The sequence below is a fragment of the Mustela nivalis genome, assembly GCF_964662115.1.
Source record: "Mustela nivalis genome assembly, chromosome: 7".
NCBI lineage: Eukaryota > Metazoa > Chordata > Mammalia > Carnivora > Mustelidae > Mustela > Mustela nivalis.
Genome location: NC_139026.1, coordinates 78137322 through 78160212, shown reverse-complemented (window position 1 = coordinate 78160212; position 22891 = coordinate 78137322). Strand labels below are relative to the sequence as shown.

Here is a 22891-nt window from a genome sequence, read left to right as displayed (position 1 = left end):
GGGCCCTAACGTCATCTGCTGAAGGAACCACTGTGGTTAGGGATTCCTAAGAACGTATTCGTCTCTGCCTTGGGCTATTGGCAGTGAGGAGAACTGACCAAGTAAAAAACTGGTTGGAAGGCTTTCCTTTTTCCCAGAAGTTTTCCGAGGTGCTACCTACTACTCCTTTTGAACCTCAACGATGCCTTAAATGATCTCGTATCATCTATTTTTCATCACTGAAAAAGTAAAGTTGACTGTGTGTGTTAAATAGGTATGTACCAGCACTGTGCTCAGTGCAGGGATATAAAGTTGAATAGAACAGGGTGTTTGCTCTTTAGAGGCTTGTAATCTGATAAACGCCTTGCTTATCCTTTGATGCCTTAGTGATAATAACAATTGAGCAACAACAGGATAGTCAGTTAGTTTTCACGAACAGGAAAAGGAATGTGTAGAGTGAGTTTAGATTCTAGAAAAATAACCTTCCCCTGCCTCACCATGATGCAAGAGCTGGTGCAGGCTGATGTTGAATTACTTAGCAAGCAGGTTAAAAACACAGCTAAGGCATCAGGAGGACAAGGTTGCAAATCTGAGAAGCAGATTTAAAAAGTGGTATCAAAAATTTAAAACTAAAAGTGATATTAAAAAAAGCATTTAAATGGAGGAATTTAGAATTTAGTTGAGCTTCCCTGCAGTTAACTTTTGGTTTAATTTCTTTCTTCTTTCTCTTATTTAAAAAATTCTGTGTTGGGAGACCTGGCCATGAATGGCAGGGATAGCAGATATATTGGTGGCAAGTTGCTTATTTTTGAATCTGGCTTTGCCCCTTAATAGCTGTGTGACTTTGGGTCAATTATTTAGCTTCTCTGTGCCTTAGTTTCCTCATTGGGATAATGGTAGTACATACTAATATAATTAGGCATTTGATCAATGCCTGGCATACAGTAAGTACAATAGAAATGTTGGCTATTATTATGGCCTCTCAAGGTCTTATCTGGCTATAGCTCTGGCTTGTTTTACTATCTTACATGCTGTGTTTGATACACTTGCTAGGAAATGACATGCTCAGTGTTTTTACCTATTTCAAACTAATATTAAATCTCTATTCCCTAATCATTTCTGCAAAAGTTTGCTCCTGATTGCTTTTCCTTCCATTCTCTGACTAGGCCCGAAGGAGAACCACCACTCAAATGGAATTGCTGTATGCAGATAGCAGTGAACTAGCTTCAGACACTAGTACAGGAGATGCCTCCTTGCCTGGCCCTCTTACACCTGTTGCAGAAGGGCAAGAGATTGGAATGAATACAGAGACAAGTGGTACTTCTGCTAGGGAAAAAGAGCTCCCTCCCCCATCTGGCTTCCCTTCTAAGATAGGCAGCATGTAAGTCTGGCCCAGCTACACTAACTTCCTTTGTTTTGGCCTTTCTTTTTTTTGTTTTCTTTCTTTTTAAATTTTTTATATGCATGTTGCTAATTTCTTATTTCTATTTTTAAAAATTATGTAAATAAGATCTCTGATTTTCAAAAGATTTTCTGTTAGGTTTATCTCCCCTAATTTTTTTGACATTTGAAATCATTTAAGATGAAATATTCTCTGTTCAGTTGCATTGCTTGTTTCTAAGATTGAAGGTCATTTTTAAGGGTCAAGGCTGAGTTATGAATTACAGACAAAATTCATTTAGGAACATCGAATCAGGTATTTATGTCTATAAAACCATTATATAAAACAGAAGCTTTAAAGTCTCAGATTTGCTCTAAATTAATGTATCTAAATTAATGTATTTTCTCGTTTTAAGTGTCTGGTCAGGATAGCAAACCTTTGCTAACCCTAAAAAGAAAAAGAAATATCAATTACAAACAATCATTTTAAGCTTTCCTAATTTTTTGCCTTGAAGCACATTGCATTGCATGTCTGGGATAAAGGTATACACAAGATGTTTTTATTGGTATTATTAAAGATTTGCAGGAGAGAATATTCTCTCTCCCATTTATGATAATATGAACAAAAGACATTCTCTTTAAAACAAAACTTATTTAGAATTTTCACTGCTGTCTTGAGCACAAAGAGCTCTCTACCCATAGTGTGTGTACACTATGTGTTTGTGTTTTTTGATAATTATATTAAAATTCGATCAATCATTCACTGGTAAAGATTTTTAATGACTTTTTCCCCAGTAACCCTCACATATGATCTAGCAGATGATTTATGGAATGATTACATTACTGCGTTGAGGAATATTGACCAAAAAATGGCACATATTACAGGACTCAGCAAATAATAAAATATAACAGACTTTCCCCTTTGAGTATCTGTTTCCCATAACTCCCTTCTTTTTAAAAAACTTTTTAAAAACTTCTTTCATTTTGTGAAGATATTTCTGTCATCTTCCATTCAGTAAGCCCATCTGCTACCTTTCCATCCAATTTAGTTTTAATGATGGCAACTTTCTTGCATGTGCTTAATGTAGCCTATATAATTAACTAAATTAACTATGGGATTTGTGATATAGAATGCTAACCAGTATAGCTTATGGCTTCAGTGCTTTTTTGATAAGATGACTGTTGAAGAAATGCTTTTGGTGAAGGTAGTGATATAAATAGAATAGATTTTAGGAACAGATTTAATTTGAGACTTTTGGGACTTCAAGACTAAATCTGTGGCCTGGAAACCACATTCAGGTAATACCTTCTTTTTACCCTCCTCCCTTTTTTTCATTTTTAAAGTGTATCCTTATTGACAGGTTGGAGAATATATGTTTTGGACTCTGTCATTTCACATGATCTGTTTTCAGGTTTTCATAAATTCAGATGCTTGTGTCATCCTGTAAAAATTTAAGAGTTGGACATGGTTGGTGTGGTAACTCTTAGTAAGTCATTACTGCATGACTTACTGCATGATGTAAAATAATTTACTCAGGTGGCCTCTATGATTTAGCTTGATGAAGGGTTTTTGAAGTGTGATTTCTTTTGATTAGAAAAGTCAGGTACATGAAGTTTAAATATTTAGCTTTCCTTTCAAATGGGAATCATGTAAGCCCATTCTGATTCTGGTAATATTGCTTTATAATTCCTTAGTATGTTTTGTTATTAATATAACTAGCCTACAATAGCAAAAATTCATTTTTTAGTCCAAATTCATTACCATCATACACAAAAATAAGAGTTGTAAATTGTTAATTACATAGCCACTATTCAGCATTTAAAGTTAAGAATGTTTTTATTATTAAAATTTATATAGTTACTAATATCTAAATACTAGTTAGGTAAAATTATGGTGTTATTTGTGTGTCTGTTTTTGACTGTCTTTATATTAATTCATTAAATCTCATTGTTTTTCATATCCTAATATTCTAATATTTTTGTTTTTGTAAGACTATAAAGACAACTTTTTTCCATCAAATAATTCTAAGCAACGTAATTATCTGTGTTTCAAATAAGCAATTGATTTGAGCTATTTGGCAGTCTAGGTTTGATATTTGTATTCAAAGATAATGGGTTTGCATATATTTAATAAGATTGCCAGTTTACAAATTAAACGTATAGGTGTCAGGCTTCTGTCAACTAATTACAAATGTAATATATTCCTTTCCTAGTTTTGTTTCTTGTTCCCAAGTAATAGTTTCTCAAGTTCGAGTTATTAATCTATTAAAATTTTTGGGTTGAATATCTGACAAAGTTGTATGTATATCTTTAAAATTTGATAGAGAGTCTTTTTCTCTTTTAGTTCCAGACAGTCATCTCTATCAGAAAAAAAACTACCAGAGCCGTCCCCTATAACCAGAAGAAAAGCATATGAAAAAACAGAAAAATCAAAGTCCAAGGAACAAAAACAGTAAGTTACGCATACTTTCTATCAACTAGATTGCATAAAATGTCTATTGCACTTAAATGCTAAAGGACTATAGTCCTACAGTTTTCCAAGTGTAGGCTGGTTCTATGGTTATAACTGATTTGACTAATAAGACAATCAAGTCAGCTGTGGGCTTGGCTAAATGCCTTTTGGTCACAGATGACACCTGTAAAAATATTTGAACGCTTGCCCCAAATCATGTATCCTTATTTATTTTTCAATTATTTGTTCATATCATTGTAAAAGTTCATATACAGTTGAGATGAAGGTTAGTGAATCTGTATTTCAGATAGTTTTGTAGAAAAATTTGAAATTGCTCTTGACTGATCAAACTGCCACTGATTTTTACCTCTTTAAAGTAGCTGACAAAACTAGTGTTAGTCATAGGGTGTGTTAGTTGTACCATTCTCTTGCTGTTCTTTTATTTTTAAATTGTTTTTTGCTGAAATCTTTAAAAAAAAAACTTTGTGTGTTTTGTGAGGGTTATTTACTTAACAGCATATAATATAATCTGATGATCTACTTAACTGGGCATTTGTCAATTGCAATATGACGACCTGTGGAAAGTTGAATGGAGGGGTGTGAGTCCCTTGTCACCTCTCTACCCTTTGCCACACCCATTGCTCCCTCAGGTCACCTGCGGTGCTGCGTTTGACTCGTAGAACCCTGACATGGTCTAGAGGGAGATTATCAGTGCCAGTCTACATTTAAATATTAGTAAAGCGAATTTTTTTTAACATAAAAATAAACATAAAAAGGAGTTTTCATATATTTTCTGTACCCACGTGGACAATCTTATACCATCTCTCCCCTATGCCAACACAGTCTACTTGGACCCCTGGTTTGGCTGACATGAATGTTATGGAAATTATCTTTCTAATCATCCTTGTTTCCTGAATTTAAAGATGTAATTCCCTGTTTCTACTGGATTGAATGTTTCAAGGGAGGTGGGGTTTGGAGCAAATAACTAGTATAAAAATAAAAGTATGTGAATCATTGAAAAAGCAAATTGCTCTTAAACACTCTGGCTCTCTTTCCCCATCTGTCAAGTGAGTAGCTTGGTTTTAACTCTAAAATAAATTTGGCTTGCTCTTTTTGTAATGACTTTAGATTTCAGCAGACTGAACGTTTTCTTTAGTGCCATCTTGTGGACAATGTAACAATCCAGTGAAAAAGGGTTTTTGTTTTTAGTGGTTCAGTGTTGTATTTTATCTTACAAAAAAAGGAAGAGAAAGGATGGAAGGAATTCTTTAATGTAAAGCTTTTTTTTTTTTTTTTAGCGTATTTCTTATAACATTCCTAACAAATAATAACCAATTAAAGCCACCTATTTTAATGTTCTTTTTTTCTTGTAGCTCAGATTCTGGAACTTCAGAGGCTAGTCTTTCACCTCCTTCTTCCCCACCAAGCCGGCCCCGTAATGAACTGAATGTTTTTAACCGTCTTACTGTTTCTCAGGGAAACACATCCGTTCAGCAGGATAAGTAAGTCTTTATGGAAAAGAGCCCCTCTGTTTATTACAGTATTCTGAACCTTTCAGTACAGTCTGTAGAGAACATTTAGCCATCTCTGTGTGGGAGAGGAGGTCTGACTTGTGAACTCTTGCCATATTTGATACGTTTCTCTAATGGGAAATGAAGCACAGAGAAAAGATGAGAGAAAATTATTTTCCTGCTGAACATTATTCCCTGTTATAGATTTGCATAGCTATACTTTCAGCACTTGTCTTGCCTTTTCTTTTCTAAGTAAATTAGAATCGAAATATCTTTGAGGCCACTTGAAATTTACATTTCTTGGGATTCTTCAGCTTTTCTGAACCCACAAAAGCCTCTAATCCAGATAGCTTGAGTTGAAAAGAGGTAAATAATTTTACATTCCATGCATATAACAGCTTACAAAGACCATTGTCATATGTTGTTATCATTTGCTTGTTTGACACAAATCCATCACAAAACTTTAGTAATAAAATAAAAGAATAAAAGACAGTTCCTTTATAGGTGGAGGGGGTTAGGACTGAAAGTGGGTGTGGAGGAAGAGAAGTTAGAGGTGTGTGAGAAATACAATTTGCCTTAAATTTGAAGTAAAAAAACGTTTCCACGTTAAGCCAGAATCTCTCTTGCAAGAATTCAGTACTAACAATCCCGCCGTAAGATATTTATTAATTCTGACTTACCTGCTTTGATTTTTAATGGTAACATTGTGGATGTATGTATTTCATATTCAGTTTCCCACCCCTATTATTTGTTTTCTATGCTTTAATCTCCCTGTGTACATCAACAGCTTCTGAGATTTATAAGATGTTGTTTAAAATCTGCCTGGCATGTTTAGATGGCTCTGTAGATTTAGAGAAGCACACATTTTGAAAGAATTTTTTATCTGCTTAACTTGTAGATGAAGTTCTTGATTAGATTTTAATATAGTTTAATCAGTAGATGACATGTTCTTTAAAATAACCTAGATAGTTGAATATCATGTGTTATTGAAAAAACCTCTTTATCATTGTTAAGTCACAGCTCCCATTTAATTGAGAAAACAGTAGAAGAACATTAGGAATGTCTTTGGGAAGTCTATTTTCACTAGTGATAAGAATGACTAAATTTTGTCTGCCTTACATTCAACATTCACAGGCATAACGTTTTCCATCAGTCTTTTGATAATTTTAACAATCTAGTCATAGTTTTATACTTTCTACAGACATATTTTATAAGCTACCAATTTGACTCTGTCATCATCTCTATAAGTTTTATACTTTCTACAGACATATTTTATAAGCTACCAATTTGACTCTGTCATCATCTCTATAAGCTAAAACTCAGAATAACAGACTACACGTTCAAAGACTCACCTACCTTTTGAATCATTTTCTTTTAAACTCTTTTTTGAAAGTAGCATATTTCAGTGGAAGCAGATCCCACATATTGTTTCTGGTTATAGTCCTTGTCAGCATTCACTGTCCTCCTTGCCAAGCCTATTGTACAAACTGGATAGATTTTCACGATAATCAGACTTATTGCCAGTCTTGGAAGTTTTAGGGTAGGACTGACAGGAGTGGCTCACCTATTTTTAAAATCCTACTAAAGTCCTGTGTTACTGAGGGATTCCCTTGTCAGGAGAACTCCCATGTTTTTGAGATAAGTTAAAGTCAAAGGTTATTGCTTTTTGGGTAATTTGCTTTGCATGTAAACATATAAAATGTATTTGTACAACTTCCACATTAAAATCTAAATCCAAAGTAATTATCAAGATGGATAAAATTCATTAATAGATGTTTAAATGAGGAAAATTTTCTAGTACTAATCAAATTAAATAGGAAGAAACTTGAAGTGATGTTTTTACTTACTCGATATTGTTCCTCTTCAGGGCCTAAATTTTAGAAGTGAAGATTAATAGGTTTTCTATAGATCACTAAGAGCAAGTTTTTGTCCTCAAAGTCTTAGTAGATACATAAGAATAATATATTTTACCAAATGTAGCTGTACATTGAATTTGCAGATATCCAGTGCAAATAGAAAAGTAGGGCATTCGCTATAAAGGAAATGTTTGCTATATTTCTTTTATTCACACTGTTGGTTTTCAGTTCAATCTCAGTGTCTTTACCTGTTGACCTCTGTGTTCTTTCTTCTCATAATTCTAACTCTTTCACTGTAGGTCTGATGAAAGTGATTCCTCTCTGTCGGAGGTACACAGGTACTTTCTATCTTTCCTACATTCTGGCATTTCATTGATATTCTAAGATGCCTTCCTAGAAACTATCAGCATATCTCACTTTTGTATGCGTGACTTGTCGTAAACCATATAAACACACTAATATTTTTAAACATATTAATTTTAATATGTTTTTGTCATACCTTTTAGACAAAGCAGTGGCAAACTTTTTTTTTTTGTATAATAGCACAGAAGGTTGTGATGTTTGTTTTCTGTCTATGAACCTTTTATCTGAAAGAAATTAAGTTCTATGAATATTGATTTCATTGTTCCTCAGTGATTAAATGTTTTTAATCCTTCAAAGTGTGGGAGGTAAATAAGGTATTTTTTTGGTTGGTTTACTGATTATAAGTAAAAAGTTTATGGAAGGTTTTGTGAAAACCTGAAAAAAAGATAGGCTGGGGGGAAAAGATATTCTGATATCTAAAATATAAGAAGAAATAGAAAGTAAAGGAGTTTTTCTAACACAATAAATATTTTCTACTGATAGATGCTGTTTTAAGAATAACAATGTTGAATTTTTTCATGTTCTGGGTCTGGGTGTTTTTTTTTTTTTTTTTTTTGGACCCTTAATTTCTCTCTATCATTTCCTCTTTCCACTTATCATTTTGTCTCCTCTCTTTTTGCACTTGTTTCCCCTGTTTATGGCCATTTTGCCGATCATCAGTAGATCCTCCAGAAGGTAGGCAGAGGAAATTAATCTCATTTATAATATTACAAGATTTTACTGATTTGCATGAAAAAAAATAAACATTTTTTTTCCTTTAGACCAGTTTGTTGTACAACTTTGCAATATTGGACCTTAAACAATTTTTAAGTTGATTTCTGTATTTTAGAATGTGAACAGATTAATTTTAATATTGAAAGAAATACCATGCATGTATGTTTTCAGTTTCTGTATTTTAAAAATTGTCTTTGGTATAAGGTAATCTCTATAAAATATTAGTCATAATGTTGTGAATACTGGAGAGTATTTTTCAGTATCTTAGTAAAATGCTATATTTAATGTTGAGATTATTTTTCTTTAGAAGTCTGAATAATCAAGGATATTAAAATACATAAAAATGAAAAAGAGGTACCTCCCAGTGGCAATGCCTTACACAAGTCACTGGAGGCAAATATTCACTTAGTAATATTACAACCTTTGACGTCACAGACTGTTATGTCTTAGACTGTTAACCTGAGTTTTTTTCTTTATGATCAGCTTGTTGGAATATATATGCATATTTTCTGTTTGAGAGGTAATGGTAGCAGTTGACTGTGTGTTAGATCACCCTCTTGAACATATGAAGCTATATAGTTCTAATTCTATGGCTTCGGTTCATAGATGTGACCTCACATCAACAGGATTTCAAAATGGAGATTCAGACTTTTGGGGAGCTTTGGCTTCCATTTCGGTTTTAATTTGGTTAACTTCTTAGATTACAAACAATTACTGAGCATTAAGTTCAAGAATCTCCATTGACACATATCTGCAAATACTACTTTGGACTTTATAATTATATATCCACCGATAATAATTTCTGATGTCACTTCTAGTGATGATGAACAGCTTCCACATTTTGAAATCATTATAACTAGACCCTAAAAATAAAGTTTGTTTGTTTTTTCAGTCCTGAGGTTAAATTTACATTTTTATTCATCAGTCCTCCTAGGCTCTGCCAGAATTAATCTTCTGGGATTAATTAATTGAATTAATCCACATACATCTTTTTGTGTGTATATGACTTTTAATATTCAACCCTTAACCTGCTCTTGTATGCTCTCTCCAATGAATATTTTCTTATCAGCTCAGTAGGTCTACTTTCATCATCTGCTCCTTATATGATGTAGTCTGTAGATCCTTCATTCTGCTTCCTCTGCTTTGGAAAGTCTCCGGTTTTTCAGTGTTCCTAAAAGTCTAGCATCTAGAACTCAACCTCCTTCTAGATGTGGTCTTGGCAAAATATAGTAGTTCTATTACATTCTTTCTCCTGATATAGTTACTTCTATTGAACAAGTTATTGAAAGTGTTGGTAGAGGAACCATAAATTGTTGATTCATTGATCTTGTATTCAATTAAAAAATCTCTTTAGCTATTTATGTATTTATTTTGATTTATTTAAACTAAAATAAACACAGAAAACATTTCAGTCATTTCTCCTATCCCCTACCCTGCCACCCCTCACACCCCACCCCCCGGCAATTGCCAGTCTCTTCTCTGTGTCTGTGAGCTTTTTTTAAAAAAAGATTTTATTCATTTATTTGACAGAGATCACAAGTAGGCAGAGAGGCAGGCAGAGAGAGAGGAAGGGAAGCAGGCTCCCTGCTGAGCAGAGAGCCTGATGTGGGGCTCCATCCCAGAACCCTGAGATCACCTGAACCCTGAACCGAAGGCAGAGGCTTTAACCTACTAAGCCACCCAGGTGCCCTGTGAGCTTTTTTTAAATACCAATTTTTTTAGATTGCACATATAAAGGAGTTATATGGCATTTTTCTTTCTCTGTCTTATTTCACTTAGCATAACGACCTCTTTAGCTTTTTAAATCTAGGCTACTACTTTTTTTTTTTTTAAGATTTTATTTGTTTAGGGGTACCTGGGTGGCTCAGTGGGATAAAGCCTTGTGATCTCTGTATGTCAAATAAATAAATAAAATCTTAAAAAAAAAAAAAAGATTTTATTTGTCTATTTGAGAGAGAGAGCACACAAATAGAAGAAGAGGCAAGCAGACTCTGGATTGAGCACAGAGCCCCACATGGGGCTCGATCCCAAGACCCTGGGATCATGACCTGAGCCAAAGGTAGATGCTTAGCCAACTGAGTCACCCAAGCACCCCTAAATCTAAGCTACTATTAAGTGTTTTCTTACTTGGAGCATTCTGTTCTATATTCTACATTTTAAATTTTATCTTTAAATTATATCCAGTGATTATTTTAGTGTTAAGTAGGTACTTAAAGTAAATAAATTTTGTTTGTTGTTTTCTTGGACAATGCAATACAGTATCTAGCTCTTTAATATATCAGTGTAGTAAATTTGCCATCTCTGTCTTTAGTGCTAGGGAAACATTCACTAGATATTGAAAACGTCCTTCCAGATTGATGGGAACATTGACTGCTTAGGTGTGCCTCTTCCACCACTGATGGAACTTCCTTGCTATAACAGTTCTGTACTTACCTACCATATCCACAAGGATATCATTTGGAAAACTTATGGTATGGATATTTTTGGAGTTAACATGTAATGTGAATATGACATCCCCTTAATTTGCTATGAAGCCTACAAAGAACTTCCTCTGTGATATTAGTGTTATCTCTTAACTGCTGAACATTTATTTTTAAGTGTTTATAATGATTTGTTTAATACTTTCCTTTATGAGACTCCACAAGAAGTTTTACCCATCTATAATTTCTGAAATCCCCTATTTCCCTCTGCTTTTTAGAAATTTGTGTCTCCATGTTTTGTCCCCTTTATCAGTGTTAGTGACCCAACAATGATTTTTATGTCCACAATGGTATATCCTTTTAAAATCTGTGATATAATGACTTAAAAACAAAAATACTTAAATTCATTGGATAACTCTCTATTGTCAGTTCTAACTTATCTTGGGCTTACATTTCTTCTTAATCATTTCTGCCCATTACATATTGAAGATAGTTCTTTTTCATTAAGAAGATAGAAGGGCCCCTGGTGGCTCAGTTGGTTAAACATCCAACTCTTGATTTGGGCTCAGGTCATGATCTCAGGGTTGAGAGACTGAACCCCACGTTGGGCTCCGCACTGGGCATGGAGCCTGTTTAAGATTATCCCTCTCAGGGCACCTGGGTGGCTCAGTGGGTTAAGCCGCTGCCTTTGGCTCAGGTCATGATCTCAGGGTCCTGGGATCGAGTCCCGCATCGGGCTCTCTGCTCGGCGGGGAGCCTGCTTCCTTCTCTCTCTCTCTGCCTACCTCTCCGTAGGTAGATTGTGATTTCTCTCTGTCAAATAAATAAATAAATAAAATCTTTAAAAAAAAAAAAAAGATTATCCCTCTCCTCTCTGATTTGCCCCCCACCAAAGAATATAGAAATGTGTTTTTTTTTAAATCCCTGTTATTTGTTTTGATATTATTGCCGTCTATCTTGTATATAACATGACATAATTCAACATAACTTTTCTTCCTGCTGTGAGCAATGATACGTGGTCTTAATCTTCTGGACACAACTATTTCAATTCAGATCCTGTCTTAAATTCCTATATATTTCCATAGTATGTAGTCTAATGGCATAAAGCAGAAATATTAAAAATATTTTAATATTAAAAATTAAATTAAATTTTAAAGTTAAAAATATTAAACTTATGAGAAAGCTCTCTAAGGAGCCTCACTGTACTTTTAAAGTTTCATTTTTTTTTTAAATCTTCTTTGAGACTGTTAGAATTTTGTCTTTAATTTCTTGATAGTTTGGGGCTACTCTTGCTTTAGAATTTCTGTGTACGCTATCATTCCTATCTCTTTTCAAATTCATTTGGAATTTGTTTTTTTCAGTATTTTAGGTGATATGTGTTGTACTTTTTCCAGAATGTTCTTTTTGACTTAGAGTCACATTCCAGCGTGACAAAGTGTCACACTTTCCAGTTGTCCATCATTTATCCTTTCTTATTTGTCAGAATTCACTATAATCAACTAGCTCCCAGTATTGCTACATTAAACTTTCGGGAGAAGGACTTGTTAGTGAGAAAGTCTCATGGACTGTGGGCTTTGCTCTTTGTAGAACGCACCTGTTGGCTGATGCCTGATTAGTTGATGGACTCCATAACTACTATTATGCTTTCACGTTTTGTCTCTGTGTCCTTTTCCTTTAAAAAGAGAGAAGGGAGGGGCGCCTGGGTGGCTCAGTGGGTTAAGCCACTGCCTTCGGCTCAGGTCATGATCTCAGGGTCCTGGGATCGAGTCCCGCATCGGGCTCTCTGCTCAGCGGGGAGCCTGCTTCCTTCTCTCTCTCTCTCTCTGCCTGCCTCTCAGTGTACTTGTAATTTCTCTCTGTCAAATAAATAAATAAAATCTTAAAAAAAAAAAAAAAGAGAGAAGGGAGCAGTCTGAATTCTATTAATTACTTAGAAAGACTTTTTAAAGTCAGGGGGGAAATGCAGTCAGTCCCATGATAGAGTTACTGAAGTAAGTCTTGTTCTTTCCCACATCTCAGGGGCATAATCAACCCATTTCCTGCTTCAAAAGGAATCAGAACTTCTCCACTGCAGTGTCTTCACATCGCTGAAGGGCACACAAAAGCTGTGCTCTGTGTGGATTCTACTGATGATCTTCTCTTCACTGGATCAAAAGGTGCCAGTAACTGCTTCATGTGGATAGTTAGCAGATTTTTTAAAAGATGATTACATTTTTAACAGGCTTTAAAAAAAACAGTCAAACTGCTTAAGACCCATAAGAACCTGATAGATGGGCGCCTGGGTGGCTCAGTGGGTTAAGCCGCTGCCTTCGGCTCAGGTTATGATCTCAGGGTCCTGGGATCGAGTCCCGCATCAGGCTCTCTGCTCAGCAGGGAGCCTGCTTCCCTCTCTCTCTCTCTGCCTGCCTCTCTATCTACTTGTGATTTCTCTCTGTCAAATAAATAAATAAAATCTTTAAAAAAAAAAAAAAAGAACCTGATAGATAATCTGGTTCACCTCCTGAATTATATAAAATCATGACATAGTTGGGAAGAAAGTAAGACCTCTGTTGATGTTATATGAATAAAATGTTGGGAGGATACATCTCCCTTCAGTAACTGAGTACTTAATGTATGCAGGGTGCTAAACTTAGAAATCCAGGTCATATAAAAATTGACAAAGGTCATTACAATGTACAGCGTGGGCAAAGAGAATCAGATATAGCAACCACCATTTCTTGAGCACTTAACTATATGTCAGAGACTATGCTAAACACTATCCAGATTACATCTCATTTAATTCTTACGGTAACCCTAGGGAAATGCATGTCACATCTTAATTTTACAGGTAAAGAAACTGAGGATTCGAGAAATGAAATAATTTTCCCAGGTAAACTTAGTAGTAAGTGGAAGAACCATGATTGAAAACCCATGTCTACTCATCTCCAAACCTGTGGTCTTAACCCTTTTGGTATAATTGCAGGCAACTAGAGATCAACTGTAAATACTTGAAGAATTAAGGACTAAGAGTTTTGGGGTTTCAGAAAAATGAGCTGTTATGCCAGCCTGTGAGAAATAAGCAGGGCTTTCCCATGGAGATATTTAGGATGAATCTTATAGGATGGTTTGGATAGTGACAGGTATTGACTGACAACCAAGATAATGGAACAACATAAGCAGAGACATAGAGCTTAAAGTGGGGTATGTTTGGAAACTAAATCCAATTGGATTGAAAAGTAGAATGCTGTTGACCTTCAACAGCATGGGGGTTAGGAGTGTGGACCCCTGCATAGTCGAAAATCTGTATATAGGGGCGCCTGGGTAGCTTAGTTGGTTAAGCCTCTGCCTTCAGCTCAGGTCATGATCCCAGGGTTGTGGGATCAAGCCCCATATCTGACTCTCTGTTCAGCAGGAGCCTGCTTCTCCCTCTCCCTGTCACTCCCCTTGCTTGTACTCTGTCAAATAAATAAAATCTTAAAAAAAGAAAATCTGCATATAATTTTTGACTTCCCCAAAGCTGAACTAGAAATAGCTTTCCTGACAAAGTGAACTATTAATAGCCTTACCAATAATATAGTCCATTAACACATATCATATATGTTATAAGTATTACATACTGTGTTCTTATAATAAAGTAAGCTGGAGAAAAATTATTACTAAGAAAATCATAAGGAAGAAAAGTACATTTTTAGTACTGTATGACTGTACTATATCAAAAAATTTGCATATAACTAGACCCATCCAAACCCATGTTGTTCAAGGGTCAACTGTATTTTTAAGATAAGTGAAGGGCAGTAGAGCTAGAAAGGTAGAAAGATAGCATGTACAGAAATTTGGGGAGCTAGTGAAAGTTTTTTAGCATTGAGGGACATTAAAGGACTTGGTTTAATCAAGGAGCATTTATTGCTCATTGTATATAATGGAATATAACAGTCTAGCTAGAATATATGAATTGTGAATGACAAGCCATCCAATATCCAATTAAAGAATCTACACTGTGAAAATGTACTTTTTAAATTCAAATTACATTTATCTCCGGGATAGTTATGTATTTGACATGTCAAAAAAAAACCCCAAATAATTAGTTTATAATTATTATTATTTTTTTAATATTTTATTTATTTATTTGACGGACAGAGATCACAAGTAGGCAGAGAGGCAGGTGGAGAGAGAAGGAAGCAGGCTCCCTGCTAAGCAGAGAACCCGATGCGGGGCTCGATCCCAGGACCCTGGGATCATGACCTGAGCCGAAGGCAAAGGCTTTAACCCACTGAGCCACCCAGGCCCCCCTATAATTATGTTTTGTGCTCAAAAATAAACTCCATCAGTCAGTGACACTGGAAAAGAAAAGGGTAAGTGTGGAGTGCTTTGAGGAGATAGGAGTAATCAAAGCAGAATATTTCGAAGAGGCTGATTTGGGAATGCCATTTTAAATCTAGAGGCAATTTGAGGCAAGATTCTTGTGATACAGCTATTATAAAATTTTATATCATTTAAAAAAAAATACCACATTATACATATACCAGCCCTGGCTTTCATTCAATCATTTATATGTACTTTGCCCTTGAACCTGAAGCAGAGGGTCAAGGGTGGAGGTAGGATGTCTGTTCCAGGTTAGTGGAATAATTACTTTTTTCTTATTTCATTTCATTTTCATAGGAGAAAAACTGTTTACATAATTTTTATTGTTAAGAGAAACTAATGTAGTTCATATTGACAGTATTTTTCTTTTCTTGTTTGTTGTAGATCGTACTTGTAAAGTATGGAATCTGGTGACTGGGCAGGAGATAATGTCATTGGGGGGTCATCCCAACAACGTTGTGTCTGTAAAATACTGTAATTATACAAGTTTGGTCTTCACTGTGTCCACATCTTATATTAAGGTGTGGGATATCAGAGATTCGGCAAAGTGCATTCGAACGCTGACGTAAGTAATTTAAAGACAAATAGCATAAGGGACAAATAGTTCATATGTACAACATATATGAAAAGTTAGGACTGTGAATGTACTTTTATTTATTTATACCTGTCTGCTTCCAAAAGGATGATGTTAAAGTAAGAATGTAGATAATATAAGGGGGAGAAACTATTGAGAAAATATAAGAGCCTGGTAGAAATGTAAGGAGGAGGGAAGATGGGGGAAGAGTAGGAGACCTTGATCTATCTGGTCCCTTGAATTTAGCTAGGTATCTATCAAGTCATTCTGAACACCTGTGAATTCAACCTGAGATCTAAGAAAAGAATTGCAGCAATTCTACAAATAGAAAAGCAACCACTTTTTGCAAGGTAGGAGGTGTGGAGAAGTGAATCTGAGGGGAAATATCAGAAGATAAACCACAGTGAGCCTCCATAAACCAGCTACAGGGCACACAAAGTCAGAATATTTAGAAGTCTGCTTCCCTGAGTGATGTCCTAGCCCAAAAGATGCTCAGGTGGTGAAGTTGGGCAGAATCCTATGTGTGACAGTGTGGTCTCAGGATCCCTGGGGTCATAGAAAGAGTGAGGGTGCCTGAGTTGGCAGTATTTCCATGCACTGCGGCAGAGAAGCTAGCAACAGTGGGGAAGCCCAGGAGCAGGTTTTCCACTGAGTTTGCCATAAACTGCGAACCACAGCACAATCGAGTGACCACTCTTCTAGAAGGGGCCCTGCAAGTGGCAGAAACTGAGTGATCCTCCTTTATCCCCTAGGAGGACCTATGAGAGTATGCAACACAGAAACCTGCAGAGTTTGATGCACACAAAAGTGACTGACTGCTTTTCTCTGAGGGTTCACTGACAAGTGGGGGGCCATGATCTTTCAGCTTCAGGGACTGGAGATCAGGGTCCTGCCATTTTTATTTTCATCTGCTAAAGTGGTACAGAAAGCTGTCAGAGAACAAAAGGCACATAGAGCAGCCTGAAGCAGCTTACACTGAGCCCAGACCCCTGGCCAGGGTGGTGCAAGTCTGCCCAAGCAAAGACACCTGAGAAGCAATGCAGCAGGCCCCTCCCTCAGAAGACCAGCAGGAACAACAGGCTAAAAACAAGTTTATGGATCACACAGAACTGGAAAACTCTAGTACTAGGGGAAAATAGTATGTAGAATTCGAGGTCTTTGAACTTGGCCACAACAAATTTTTGCAAGACTCATCTCTAAAGACAAGGGAATCAAAAGCAAAAATGAACTATTGGGACTTCAACAAGATAAAAAGCTTCTGCACAGCAAAGGAAATAGTCAACAAAAAAAAGTCAGCCTACAGAATGAAAGAAGATATTTGCAAATGACATACCAGATAAAGGCTAGTATCTAAGATCTGTAAAGAACTTACCAAACTCAACACCCCAAAAACCAATAATCCAGTGAAGAAATGGCCAGAAGACATGAACAAACATTTCTGTAAAGAAGATATACAAATGGCCAACAAACACAGGAAAAATTGATCAACATCACTTGGCATTAGGGAAATACAAGTCAAAACCACAATAAGATACTACCTCACACCAGTCAGAAAGGCTATAATTAATAAATCAGGAAACAACGAATGTTGGTGAGGATGCAAAAAAAGGGGAACCCTCCTTTACTGTCGGTGGGAATGCAAGCTAGTGCAGCCACTCTGGAAGACAGTATGGAGGTTCCTCAAGAAGTTAAAAATAGAACTATCCTATGACCCAGCAATTGTACTACTGGGTATTTACCCTAATGATACAAATGTAATGATCTGAAGGGGCACATACACTCCAGTGTTTATAGCAGCAATGTCCACAATAGCCAAGCTATGGAAAGAATTGAGATGTCCATTGACACATGAATGGATAAAGAAGATGTGGTCCATGTATACGATGCAATATTGCTCAGCCATCAGAAAGGTTGAATACTTACCATTTATATCGACATGGGTGGAACTAGATAGTATTATGCTGAGCAAAATAGGTCAGTCAAAGAAAGACAGTTATCATACGGTTTCACTCATGTGGAATATAAGATATAAGAAACAGTGCAAAGGATCATAGGGGAAGGGAGGGCCAACTGAATGCGAAGTAATAGGGAGACAAACCATGAGAGACTCTTAACTGTAGGAAATAAACTGAGGGTTGCTGGAGGCAGGGGGTGGGGGGAGAGATGGGATAATTGGGTGACGGGCATTAAGGAGGGCATGTGATGTGATGAACACTGGGTGTTGAATGCAACTGATGAATTATTGACCTCTACATCTAAAACTAATAATGTAACATATGTTGGCTAATTGAATTTAAATAAAAAAGAGAGCCTGGTATTAAGTAGGAAAGAATGAATTACATTTGGTCTGTGACTAAGTGTACATTTCATATTTCTTCCCTCCTAAGTACTAAGGTATTACATATTCATAGTATTTATTACTTGATGTAGTTAAATGATTTATATTTCTTGTTTCAAATGAATACCAGTCCTTGGAAAAATGGCTAATATCACCATAGTAGACAGTTAAGAAGTACGTGTAGCCTTTAATTAGCAGGTATTGAATAATTGAGAGTTTTTGTTTGTTTGTTTTAGGACCTACTGCTTTTGTGTGAACACCAGTTTCATAACTGTGGGTTAGGTTGGACAATTGGAGGATGAGTTGGTCTTCTGTGTTATCATATATGTCTTTTAAATATAGAGCAAATAATGATTCTTCTTGCTATAAGATGGATAAACTGTTTTACATAATTAAAACAGGTGAACTCTTGTTCTAAGTAAGCAAAGGGAACATAGGAAAGATTATGTTTTATAATTCATAGAGTAAGGGTTATTAACATAAGTCCTAGTTTGTATTTTGAGAACTACTCATTATTTACTGTACTGAATACAAGTCTCTTAATGGAAATTTTATAGAAAAAGGAACACTGTATCTTAAAAATCTGCCAGTCCAGCTGACTCACTGAAGTCAAATTTAAAATAATTAATTATAACTTGATATTTTGCATGTTAACTGAGAAAATGTTTCAAATTTTAAGAATGTATTTATCACTTAGAATTTATTCAAGGAAATAGAAATAAGTTATGTTTAAGTCTCTAACACATGGTAAATACTCCATGTATGACTGAGTTAGAGTAAACTAAAACTGAAAATGCCTTGAAAAATCCTCAGTGTCTTTAATTCAAAAGGCAATTCTTATGGACAAAAAAGGGTATTGGAAGGCCTGGCTCCTCAGGGGGCTTCTGGAAGCTGCAGAAAAAAGAATTACCTTTGTAGCACTCTATCATTTGTTGAGTTGTTTTTTTTTTTTAAGTGTTTGACATTTAATCTTTTTTGAATGATGTTCTGGTCATCCCTAACTCAGGGCCTGGAATTCTTAGCATTATATGAGACTTACAAATTAAGAATTTTAAGCCACATCATCTTGTTTTAGTCATTCATTTATTCAGTTCCTCATTAAATGTGTTTATAAGTGCCAGATATGTGTGTGTGTGAGGTTCTGTGTTCCGCATGGTTGACGTAGTGACCAAAGGACACAGAAGCTTGTTGTGCCTACAGCCAGTTTCCTAGGAATTCAAGGAACCCTAAGCTGAACTCTTGCCCAGAAATGTGACTTTTTCCCTTTGTTTTGTCTCTGTTAAGATCTTCAGGTCAAGTTACTCTTGGAGATGCCTGTTCTGCAAGTACCAGCCGGACAGTAGCTATTCCTTCTGGAGAAAACCAGATAAATCAAATTGCTCTAAACCCAACTGGCACTTTCCTCTATGCAGCTTCTGGAAATGCTGTCAGAATGTGGGATCTTAAAAGGTAGAATTTTTAAGGAAATGTATTTCTTATATATGGCAAATAGAGTTTTCAGATATTAATAATACATTGGTGAATATGAAGTCTAATTCTTATAACCCCAGAAGTTAATATAAAATCATAGGCTTTTCTCTTTGGCCCAATACCCTTAAATATCTCTTCTGTCCTCATTAGCAAGCTCACAATTTTCCTTTCTTTTAATCTCCATTGATTAAAAAAAAAAAAAAAAAGGATATGAGGGAAAATAGCCTTTCTTAATAATTGTCTACAATTTGTGTTCTTTACTAGGAAGAGATCAAGATTCTCATTCTAGTTCTACCAGGACCTTTGAAAGAGTTATTTTGGGGGCAGCATCACTTAAACATCTTGTATGTCAGAATTTTTAGTTTATAAATCTAATTTTAAAAATTTGGGCATAAATTCTTATAGGGTTTTTGTGAATATAAAATATATAGAAAAGATAAAGTATTAAGATCAAAATGGGTAAAAAAAAATGATAAGTTGAAATTTAAAGCATTACATCTCTGATTTTGTTTTTATTTGCCATGAAATATGGGCTTTTATCTTTCAGTTGAGTGTTTTTTTAGCTTCTTTTCTAGTTCTTAAAATTTTGGTAGTAAGGGAATATTTATTTATTAGTTAAGTATTTTTTCAACATCAGTTCTGGGAGGGAGTGCACCAAGACTGTGGTGGGTGCTGGGAATAAAGACTGAGCAAGACAAATGTGGTATCTATTTTCTTAGGGCTCCTGTTGTAATGGAGGATAATGGTCACTAAACAGGCAATTACAGGATATTGAGTGACGGATATTTTGGAAACTGAAAATAACTAGTTATAACTTGTAACATTTTAACACATGACTGAGAAGGTTTAATAGAGAAAATATACAAGTAAATAGATGAGAGAGAAAGAGAAGAAACATAGTCCTGAGTACTCCTCTTTAGAAATAGAATGTAGAAAATTGAACACAGTGCTTGTTTAAGAAAATGAGAAAACAGGTGAGTACTTGGTTCATTCCTGAAGATGTTAAAACTTGACTCATGGAGCACCATGGAGGAAGACCCTCAAAGTCCTGACATGAGGCAGAAAAGATACCAGCTTTTGAAAATATTTACACTTTGTATTTTTGCTGAAAAGTTAGCTCTTTTGAAACCTGCTTGATTTCAGCAACATGATTACATGTATATTTATTGTAACAAAGTAACTAAGAGAATAGTCTTCAAAAAACAAACATTCTACAAGTTAAATATATCTGTATATTCTAGCAGCTTGATTGAGGTTGGACTGTGAGACAAAGGTTCATTGTAACCCCCTGACAATTGTTGTCATACATTTTTTACCAGTTAGCTATATATCCTGATCATTTTCAATCTTTATGATAACTGATGAAATAGACCTCCTACTTTCTGATACACATATACACATATTTGCATATGTAGGTGTATATATGAGTGTGTGTACATATGTATATTATGGATGTACATACATGTGTATGTGTATATGTGAGAATACATGTGTTTTTTATAAAGTAATCCTTTTCCATGTTATTATTGATTGTATTGTTAACATAAGTGATAACAGTTGTTGTAATCAAATTCCAAATTGGACCTCGGTCATATATTTATAACATATTTGGACATTTAAGAGATTAAGGTTTACCTAGACTGGGTTGGATTTAAAATTAGTCTTTAGCAAGTTTCACTGCATTTTTGTTTACTGTCTGAATGACATTAGTCACTTTGGACTAACTTATTTAGGACTCCTCACACTTCAATCATAGAATAGGTTAGTTTGTCATTTTTGGACTTTGAATTTAAGGAGAGTTGCAAAGAGGTGGAGCTAAAGTAAAAAAGAAAATTAGTGAACAGTTTCATCAAAGAATATAGGTTATTTATGTGGAGGCTTAGCCTCAGCACATTAAGAAATATTTTCAAACAGAATTATTTTCTTTCTTTTTAAAGGTTTCAGTCTACAGGAAAGTTAACAGGACACCTAGGCCCTGTTATGTGCCTTACCGTAGATCAGATTTCTAACGGACAAGATCTAATCGTCACTGGCTCCAAGGATCATTACATCAAAGTGTGTATGACAGAGTTGAAGTATATCCTCTTATTAAGTAATAGATTTGAAGTATTCAGATGCACCTGGAACCCTTTTCTTTTAATCAGTTTTCTTTTTTTCCATTTTTATCCTTTACTTTTTCTTGGTGATCTTTTCCTCACTCATAGTTTCTGATTTTATTGTTTTATTATTCAATCATGTATTCTCATTTTTCATAGAAGATAGGGAGGGATTTTAAAGATCTTTGTCTCAGTCATCCAACTAATACATAAGTCTCACTGTCACCGTCTTTTATAACTGATTTTATTATGGTCTTTGGATCTTATGAAATTAGCAGATAAGGGAAGATGCACAGTTGGTTCTGGAAATGTTAAATTTGACATACTAAGTAGTAGAAGTCATCCTCATGCATGCGAGTAGGCCATTTGAAAGGCAAGTCTAGAGCTCAGTGTAAGTTATGACTAGACATGCAGGTTTGGGAGCCATTCGATTAGAAGCAGATGGTCAAGGGGTTAGAATAGCTGACATGGCCAAGGGAGAGAGAGGTTGCCAGGACTCAGCCTTGGGAATTCCTGTAAGAACCAGTTTAGGAATAAAAAGAGGACACAGTAACAGAGAAAGGAAGAGAATAAATACTCTTTATAGAATCTGAGATTAAGAGATGAAAAATGGGTTGGCTACATGAAAACATAATGGTTAAAGGAAAAGGATTTTGTATTTGGTAGACTTGGGGTATGCCTGTCTGCTTAGGAAGCAGGCCCAGGTGGAGAGGGAAAGTGTGAAGAGGGAAGTGGTGGTAATTGATGAAAGTGGTTAGAACAGTTAGAACCACATTAGTGATGTGAACCTTTCGGGAAGCAGTAAGCATACTTTAGCATTCAAAAAGAAAGGAAGGATAAGAGAATGTTTGAAGGTAAAAGGAAACTTTTGGAATGGAGGGAAGAGTCCAAAAAGTTTATTTTTGATCATGCTAACCTTTCCAAGAAATCATAAGGTCACCCACTAAAAGAGATGAGGGCAACTGAGGGGGGTGGGAAGTTTTTGTTTGTTTGTTTTTAAGATTTTTATTTATTTAACAGAGAGAGAGATCACAAGTAGGCAGAGAGGCAGACAGAGTGTGTGTGTGTGGGGGGGGGGGGGACAGGCTTGCCATTGAGCAGAGAGCCCGATGCGGGACTCGATCCCAGGACCCTGAGACCACGACCCAGAGGCCCAACCCACTGAGCCACCCAGGCACCTGGGTGGGAGGTTTTGAATAGCAACTTGGGGAAATTTGAGATGACCACTGGGATTTCAGAGCTAGCTAACAGTGTTTAAATAATAGTTGTATCATTTTTGTGACTTTCAAGTGGATTGATTCATAGTATTTGTATTACTGAGCAGATATCATTTGTACACTCAGACGTGAAAAAATTGGTTGCCCTTCTTAAAAGCCTACAGACCCATAAGTATGTGA

General features: G+C 35.6%; 1 protein-coding gene across 9 annotated transcripts in view; it reads left to right on the top strand.

The window, feature by feature from the left end:
• The window catches only part of KIF21A (kinesin family member 21A), a 153321-nt gene that overhangs the window by 123878 nt on the left and 6552 nt on the right, over positions 1-22891 (top strand). For 4 of the 9 annotated variants that reach the window (XM_082740712.1, XM_082740713.1, XM_082740716.1 and 1 more), the window contains 9 exons: positions 1146-1360; positions 3704-3811; positions 5185-5313; positions 7478-7516; positions 8202-8216; positions 12695-12831; positions 15401-15581; positions 19213-19377; positions 21336-21453. In XM_082740712.1, coding sequence (XP_082596838.1) covers positions 1146-1360; positions 3704-3811; positions 5185-5313; positions 7478-7516; positions 8202-8216; positions 12695-12831; positions 15401-15581; positions 19213-19377; positions 21336-21453 — 1107 coding nt within the window. The remainder of the gene's footprint in view (positions 1-1145; positions 1361-3703; positions 3812-5184; positions 5314-7477; positions 7517-8201; positions 8217-12694; positions 12832-15400; positions 15582-19212; positions 19378-21335; positions 21454-22891) is intronic. The other 5 variants (XM_082740715.1, XM_082740717.1, XM_082740719.1 and 2 more) reach the window with 2 other exon arrangements.